Source organism: Alnus glutinosa, chromosome 7, assembly GCF_958979055.1.
Source record: "Alnus glutinosa chromosome 7, dhAlnGlut1.1, whole genome shotgun sequence".
Lineage (NCBI taxonomy): Eukaryota > Viridiplantae > Streptophyta > Magnoliopsida > Fagales > Betulaceae > Alnus > Alnus glutinosa.
In genome coordinates this window covers 8,431,875-8,440,676 of record NC_084892.1, presented here as the reverse complement: position 1 = coordinate 8,440,676, position 8,802 = coordinate 8,431,875, and the positions used below count along the sequence as shown (strand labels likewise).

Sequence of the window (8,802 nt, the reverse complement as noted above, 5' to 3'; positions counted from 1 at the left end):
TTATGCAAGTGCGAGGTCGATCCCACAGGGAATTGTGTTGCGAAAATTAATCTATATTCAAACTAATCATATTTTAACCTAGTTCCAAATTTATGGGTTTTTGATAAAAGAAAACATAAACAAAAATAATGAAAATAAAGGGGTCTAGGGTTTTTGAATCCGCACTCACCAAATCACAACAACCTAATCTCATGCTCATCACACATATTTTTAGGTTCTCACATACAAATCTTAGGTATGTTCTACATTGCTTCAAAAATCATTTAAATCATTCAATGAATCCGTTCATTGCACAAATCACAAAAGATATTAGGATTAAACCAAATCATAAAATGTATTAGTCGAACGAAACACAATGAATATCCAATGTTTTGATAGATGAAAAACCAAGCCATCAATTTAATGAAACTTATTTCACATCATCACTTGTATCCGGAAACCACAAGAGATATCAAAACATCATCTCAAAAAATCGAAGTAGAACAATGAGAAATCAAAACCCATAAACTCAAATAGCATAAACAAGTATGAAACTCAGTTTCTCTTCAATGGTGAGGTTTCATCCTCAACCCTAAACGAAAATATTAGCTACCCATGATAAAATAATTACAACCTAAAACATTAAATTAAAAGCATAAAAATTAAACACTTACAAATAAAAAATGGAAGAACAACTAGAAGAGAGACTTGGTGCGTAAGGGCTGTGCCCCATTCCACACACCCCTTCCTCAGAGAAGAGAGAAATATATACTGCAAGCTTGCCAAAAATTAAAGAGAAAAACAATAAAGAAACGAAATGCAAAATGGTGCCACTGCCCTTCACTTTTCGGAATTCTTGCTGAATCTACAGGTTGTCTCTTTTCTGCTACCCTTTCACGTGATTCTCCACACTTTAGTTCATCCAGCACACACATCTTTCAATGGTCTAACAGGAAACCAAGAAGAAGAAAAATCTGCTGGTCCGTGTGTGTGTCTGCTGGGTGTGCTGCCCTTGTCTTGGACAATTCGGTGCTGGTCTTTGGGAGTTGTTGGACGTGCATGAGCTGCTGTCCATGGGAGCTGCTGGTGCTGTAGAGTGCTGCAGGTTGCTGTCTGGCGTGGAGGTGTGCTGCAGGTGCTGCTGTCCAAGTGCAGGAGCTGTCTGGCGTGGAGGAAGGTGCTGCTGTCCAAGCTGTCAAGTGCTGCAGAGTGCTGTCCAAGTGCTGCAGAATGCTGTCCAGAAGATGCTGTTGGTGAGGTGGACAGGTGCAGCCCATGCTGCTGTTCAGCAGCGTTTCTGCCCTTTACAGGTACTGCCAGCTGCTTTGGAGGATGGTGCAGGTCACACGTATGTGCTGCTAGGCGTGGACTGCTGCATAGAAAGAAGGTGCCGTGTGGTTTGTTGTTTGCAGTGAGATGTCTAAGTAGTTGGAGATGTGCTACCAGGCGTGGAGAAGCTATCCAGCAATTGCAAGTGCTATCCAGGTGAAAACAAATGTGCTGCCCAGCTTTGGGGAGACAAGGAATGGGACAAAATAAAATAAAATAAGAGGGATGGACAAACTTCTGGATTTTCGAGATGATCCAACGACAAAAATTAAAACAGCCATATCTTTTTGTATGTATCTCCAAACAGGATGAAACTTATTGGGTTGGAAAGCTGACATCTTGAACTTCAATTTAGACCTAAGAAACTCTCAAAACGGATAGTATTTGGTCCTGACATGATAAGTCTAAATCTAGTAGTCTGCTGCATCCGAATTTCCTTGTATTTTGCTTGAATTATATCATTTATCTCTTATTGTCCTACAAAACATAAAAAACACTAAAACTAACCAAAGCATCAAAAAATAACAAAGTTAAAGGTTTAACTAATGTAAATTAAGAGGTCCAAATATGCACTTTTTGGCACTCATCACTATACTTTCACAAATAGGATAAATCATTGGTTATGCCACGTGTCAATTAGGGATTAAGTGTGACGCTACTGTTTATGTTAAATAACTTATGCCATATGGCATGGACCATTTTAAATAAATAATTTATCTCAATGATCTCTAAGATGCTCCATGAATTAGTTTGGTACATCTACGAATACTAAATTAATAACTTTTCATGTCCAAATAAATACATAAATAACTTTCTCCAAATATAATATATGTTTATGCTTACTTAAAAAAAATATATATGTTTATGTTGTAATCCTTGAGTTACACTACCCGAACATTTATATTTGATAATATTATTGTAGAATTGCAAATATAAATACCACATGCTCCATCACAATATCCAAAGTACCTCTTCTTCTTCTTCTTCTTTTTTTTTTTTTTTTTTATTTATTTTTTTTTTTTTATCTTGAGCTATTAAAGCTAAATAGTAAAGAGAGCCCCTTCTATGGTAGTGGCAGAAAAGAGGGGGTTTATGCCCATCAATAATCACTTGACACATCAGCTAAAATGCAAAAAAATTGAAATTTTGGTGAAGTAGACAATCCCTCTCACAACTTTAGAGTACCACCATTCCAAAACAAAAGAAAAACCCCACTGCACGTCCGCTCGTCAGCCGGTCTGCCAGTCCACCCCTAATCCGCCCCAAATCACCGCACGCCCGCCTGGACTGAAAAAAAAAAATATGAAAAAAAAACTGAAGCTCTTCAACAGGGGCGGAGGCACGTATGTTCTTGGCCCCCCCAAAAATTTCAAAGCCCTCGATTTTTTTTTTTTTTTTTTGGCTAAGCATTGGCCCCTGCAAAAATAGAATCAGGCCCCCCTAAAAAAACTCTACTCTAACTACAAATATAATTTTTTTCCTTGTTTATTTTCCTTTTTTTAAAAAATATATATATAACCCTGCAAATCCACAGCAAACACAACAGATTTAAAAGGAAAAAAAAATAGCAATAGCAAAATAGCAAATCCTCCTCAACACGGCAACCCAACCTGGCAATATCAATTAAAAAATTAAAAAAATACACTGCACAAGGAAAAAAAAAGAGAGGCAAAATTAACTTTTCAATAACTCAAATTTTTCTCAACCTCGTTCTCACATTCAACCCTAAGTGAAAAGAAAAGAAAAACACAGCTTCAAAATACCGAAGGCTCGAGAGAACTCAGAGATCTGAGATTAAGATTTGAGAAGAACAGCTTTGGAGGAAACACCGTCGGCCGTCCAAGGTCCACGCACCACTAGTCCACTAGCAGGTCCAGCCGTCCAGCACTGTTGACTGTCGTCTACTCGTCTGTGTCGGTCTGTCACACTGTGAGTTATCTGCTAGATCTCACTTCGGTAGGCTATTTCAGTATTTTGCAATTTTTGCTTTAAAATTTGGGGCTTTTCTATGAACAAAAAGAAGAAGAAGAAGAGAGTGTAGAGAAAACTAGAGAAGTGAGGAAGTAAAAGGAGACGAGGAGACGAACTGACGGAGGATGGGAGGAGTGAACTGTGAAACTGAAACTGAAGGTTGTGATTGTGATTCTGTGAAATTTGATTTGCTTGAAGGCTTGAAGCATTTGTGCCTTTTTGTGTTGAGTCGTTGACACTGCGTTGGGGAGAACAAAAATATTAAAGGCAGAAAGTGAGAAGCCAAGAAGCCAGAAGGTCCTAGAAACTAAGAAATTAGAAGTGAATACCGTGGGTCTGGGTCATGAGTGAATCAATGGGTAATGGGTTATTGGGCTTAAAAAACCACTTTTTGATAAATTGTCTTTGTGAATTTGTCCTTTTGTTGGATCACTTGGATAGTTGGATGAGTGCATATTGTGCATTGAGTGGTGCTTTTCATGGGGACCATCAACCATTGGTGGGGAGGAAATTAATTGAAGATTAAATGTACATTGGGAATGGAATTAATCAATGACCTTTTCTTAAAAAAAAAAAAAAAAATAGGAATCAAATTATTTAAAATTTCAAATGTGATTATGTTATTAATATGATAAATAACCAATTAATCAAATATGTTTTGTTAGTATTTGTTTTTGATTGATAAAATTTTTTATATGTTTTTATTATTTAATTTGTTTTTTTTTTCAGTATTTAGTCTAGATTGAATTCTTAAGAAACTTACAAAATAAATACACAAAAAAAGGAACTAACTACGCCTTCTTCTTCTTTTTTTCTTTTTTCTTTTTTAATTGTGTTCCATCACTTATTCTTCTAATTTATTATTATTTTTTTATTGGTTTGCAGCGTTCAGTTAGCACATTATTATCTTTAATTTGTTTTCAAGAAATCCTTCAAACTCAAGATAACGTTGATTCACTGAAAGGTACTCTTTTTTTTATACTCTATTAACTGTGCTTAATTTATTTGTCAATTAGTTTATATTTTTTCTTGTTTGCTATTTTGATGGGTTATTTGATTTGGTTAATTATTCATTGCTTTTTGCCTTTTTCAATTGTTAATGCTAATAAGAATTATTATAATTAAAAAATTCTAACAAAGATCTTATATTTCTAGGGGTACTTTTCGGTTAATTTATTAATCTGTAAATTTTTTTTACAGCTTAAAAAAATATGAGCAGACCAAAAACAATCGATTCATTCTTTAAGAAAAAAAATACGAGTCATTCAGAGGTTGATAGTGATACACTTTTAAATAGACCGTTAGCAACGGATCTTAATGAGCGATCTTCTAAATGTCCAAGAATCATTCCTGAAGAAATTGATGCCACCACTTTGCAACGTGATCCAGGGAAACGTCCGCAAATATGGGAATATCCTGTAAACTTACAAGATGAAATGCGGCGTGCTTATCTTAGAGCTGGCCCATGTTAACCTATTCTTTTACCTACATAATATCCACCTTCAGGACCGGAGAATCATCATCGTCGATTTCAAGCTTCTTGGTTTCAGACATACTCAAGTTGGTTGGAGTATTCGGAATCAAATGATGCCATCTTCTGTCGTCCATGTTACATTTTTGCTAAGAAATCAACAGGCCGTCTAGGATCAGATGCATTTACAGTGAAAGGTTTTAGGAATTGGAAAAAGGTGAACGATGGAATGCATTGTCCTTTAATGGGACATGTGGGGACAGATCCAAATTCACCACATAAAATTGCTGTGAAATGTTGTGAAGATCTGAAGAATTATTCACGGCATATTGGGAAGTTGATTGAAAAGCAGTCATCACAAGAAATAGAGAATAATCGATTGCAGCTCAAAACCTCAATAGATAGTGTTAGATGGCTAGCATTCCAAGCATGTGCATTTAGAGGTCATGATGAAAGCTCCGACTCAAAAAATCAAGGTAACTTCATTGAATTGATAAAGTTATTAGCAACTTTTAATGATAAAGTTGATGGAGTTGTGTTGACAAATGCACCACGGAATGCCAAATATACATCACTCAAAATTCAAAAAGAAATTTTTCATATCTTTGCAACTAAAGTGAGAGATGTGATTCGCAAAGAAATTGAGGATGCTAAATTTTGCATTCTTATTGATGAAGCTCGGGATGAGTCAAAAAGGGAGCAAATGGCAATCATTTTGAGATTTGTTGATAAAGATAGTATTATTCGAGAGAGATTCTTTCATATTGTCCATGTCAAAGATACTACTGCATTAACTTTAAAAAAGAAGATATGTGATGTCCTTTCTTATAACGACCTCAAAATTTAGAATATTCGAGGTCAGGGATTTGATGGAGGTAGTATATGTGTGGTGAATGGAATGGGCTACAAGCTTTATTTCTTAGAGAATGTCCATATGCATATTATGTGCATTGCTTTGCTCATAAGTTACAATTAGCTTTGGTTGCAGCATCTAGAGAAGCAAAATTTGTTCATCAGTTCTTTGAGAATTTGAATTTTATTATCAACATCGTTGTTGGTTCTTCAAAATGCAATGATGAATTGCAATCTGCTCAAGTTGCTAAGATTGAAAGTATGATTGCTTCTAATGAAATCGAGACTGGAAGGGGGGCAAATCAAATTGGTACTTTGCAACGACCTGGAGATACTCGATGGTCTTCTCATTTTAATTATGTTTGTAGCATGATAAGAATGTTTCGTGCAACTTGTTCAATTCTTGACACTATCTCAAAGGAAGGAACCAACTATTCTCAACGCGGTGATGCTGAAGCGGCTTATATGGTATTAACATCATTTGAATTTGTTTTGATATTGCATTTGATGAAAGAGATTATGGGATATATGCATTGTCTTTGTCAAGCTTTGCAACAAAATTCTCAAGACATTTTAAATGCCATGAAAGTGGTTTCTACTACAAAATCACTTCTTCAAAATTTGAGAAATGAAGAGTGGGAGCCTTTCCTTCATACTGTTAAATCATTTTGTGAAAAAAAATGAAATAGATGTTCCTGATATGAATGCTCGTTACATTAGAGCTCGAGGTAGATCATGTCGCCAAAATGAAGAATCTTCCATGACAATGGAGCATCATTTTAGAATTGATGCGTTTATTGCTGCAATAGACTTCCAATTACAAGAACTGGATAATAGATTTAGTGAGCATGCAGTGGAACTTCTTTGTCTTAGTGCCGCTTTAAGCCCTTTAGATGCATACAAATCATTTAAGATTGATGATATATGTAGCTTAGTTGAGAAGTTCTATCCTCAAGATTTTACTGAGCAAGAGAAAATCATTTTGAGATTTCAATTGGATCATTATAAGCTTGATGTGCCAAAACATTCAGATTTTCAGAATATGTCCACTTTATCTGAGTTGTGCAGAGGATTAGCAATTTCAGGAAAATCGAAGATTTATAATTTGATTGACAGGTTGATTCGTCTAGTGTTGACTCTCCCTGTTTCTACCGCTACTATTGAACAAGCCTTTTCTGCCATGAAACTTGTAAAAACTAGATTACGTAGTAGAATGGAAGACGAGTTTCTAGCAGATAATTTGATAGTTTATATCGAGAAAGAAATTGCTAAGGATTTCACGACAGAGATGATAATGAATGAATTTTATTCCATGAAAGACTGTCGACGTTGAGCACAATTCGAAGGAGATATGAAGTTCCTTTTTGGATTTTTTTTTGTTTTGTACATGTCTATAGCAAACTAGAACGCTTTTGTATTTGAAAGTAAAGTTATTTTTAAGACTTGTATACAGTTATAACTTATGTTTTAGTATGAAGTTAAATTTAACTGTTTAAGACTTGTTTTGTTTTATTTTACAAGTGGGCGCACATATAAAAGGACTATATATACATATTTATTTATTTAGGTTTGGCCACCCCACCAATTAATTCCTGGCTCTGCTCCTGCTCCTCAACCCAACCCGTCAGCCGAATGCCTCTTCCCCGTCGACGGACGGCCGGTCCTCCAGCCACAGCGATCTGGTCACAGAGATCCGTCGACCACAGGCGAGCCTCCAGATCCTCTTCCCTGCGACCTCCTGACACCGTCGACAGAGATCCAGCCACAGATCTGAACTGAGCCTCCTCCTCTCCCAGGATCTCTCCCTTTCGCCGGCCGTTCTCCCCTATCGCCCCTCTGGTGGTTTTTGGTGATCAGATCTGGTCGGTGATCACATTTGGTTCGGTGATTTGGTGCTCTCGGCATTCTGGTTCAACCGGAGATGGTGAACGGAGATGTGGTCGGGGTCGAACTCGAGTCGGCCATGTGGTGGCGCTGCTTCCATGGGCTACGCCGGTTTGGTTGTCTGGGTCTGGGTTGGGGTCGGGGGTCGGGGGTCGGTGGTTGGGGCTGGGTTTCCATCTCTCATCTCTCTCCCTCGATCTCTTCTCTTCATTCAACTGCAAAGAGAGAAAAAAAAAATCGGATGTTTTGCTTGTATGTGATTTTCTTACTCCAGACTTACGTGTCAATTTTTTATTGGTGGGCAAACAAAACCTACTTTCTGGCACAGCCAAATTAAAGTCATTCTCAATAGTAAATACCAAGTAAGCAACTTCATTCGTAAGAATCGTGACTAAGCCTAACTTGCTCTCAAGAAGAAGTAAATGCCAACTTTTACTAAAAGAAGCAGGGGAAAAAGAAAAAGCAAAAGGGTAAAAACTAAAAAGTAAAAACAAAGCTCCACCGTCAGCTTAGATAGAGATAAAATGATAAATAACTTGTCCATTAAGGAACAACTGTCGGATTTGGACACGTTTATGGCACAATTGGCGGCAGATTTATATCTTGCAATTCAGGGTACGTAGCTCGATAAAAATTGAGGTTAAGGCAAAAAAGTAAACCGGCTCCTTTTAAATATTTATAAAATAATATTTTATGTTCTTAATCAAATTTTCATTTTTAATCGTCCATATATTATTTTTAATAAATAATATGACTAATAGTAAGTTTTAATTAATCGTGTACAAAAATCAACAACACACGATTGAAACTCGTAGCAACGACCAACTAAAATCAACAACGTTTTGATAATAGGTATAACATTTTTTTTATAAGATTTTAAACCCTTATTGCATGTCAAATGACCTCTTCTCATTTTATTTTTTTCGAGACATTTTAGCTATTTTAAAAGAGATTTACAATCCTGCCTTCTACGAAGCCACCTGAATTGTTTGTAATTTGAACACCGTAAATGCAAGAGACTTTCATTAGTGTGGCTAACCTTTAAGAGTGATTGACTACCATTTAGAAAGTGGTCAACCATCTCAATAAAAAGGTCGTTGACAGCCTTGAGAGACGAGAGGTAGTTTAACCATCCATTCATTTAGCTAATTAATTAATTAAGTTATCTAAAAACTTATATAATTCAATTTAAGCCATTCATTTCGAGCGAGCTAATTAATTCCGGTCTTCTTTATAGAATTATTCGTTACGAGGAGCTCAATGGCACAGAAACCAGTGAACCCACGTAACCAGATAATAATCTCCCCTTAACCTCA

General features: G+C 36.3%; 1 protein-coding gene across 1 annotated transcript; it reads left to right on the top strand.

The window, feature by feature from the left end:
• The first annotated feature begins 1,052 nt into the window (after positions 1-1,052).
• On the top strand, positions 1,053-6,935 carry LOC133873208 (uncharacterized). Its single transcript, XM_062310940.1, has 4 exons — positions 1,053-1,320; positions 4,786-5,487; positions 5,739-6,137; positions 6,292-6,935. Exons 1-4 carry the CDS (start codon positions 1,053-1,055, stop codon positions 6,933-6,935), a joined length of 2,013 nt encoding a protein of 670 aa, XP_062166924.1.
• The last annotated feature ends 1,867 nt before the right edge of the window (positions 6,936-8,802 follow it).

Coding starts and splice junctions, on each gene's coding strand:
- LOC133873208 (XM_062310940.1), top strand. CDS start 1,053: ATGGGAGCTGCTGGTGCTGTAGAGTGCTGCAGGTTGCTGTCTGGCGTG. Junction 1,321..4,785: donor TGCTTTGGAGGATGGTGCAG/GTCACACGTATG, acceptor ATCCACCTTCAG/GACCGGAGAATCATCATCGT. Junction 5,488..5,738: donor GAGATTTGTTGATAAAGATA/GTATTATTCGAG, acceptor CTTTGGTTGCAG/CATCTAGAGAAGCAAAATTT.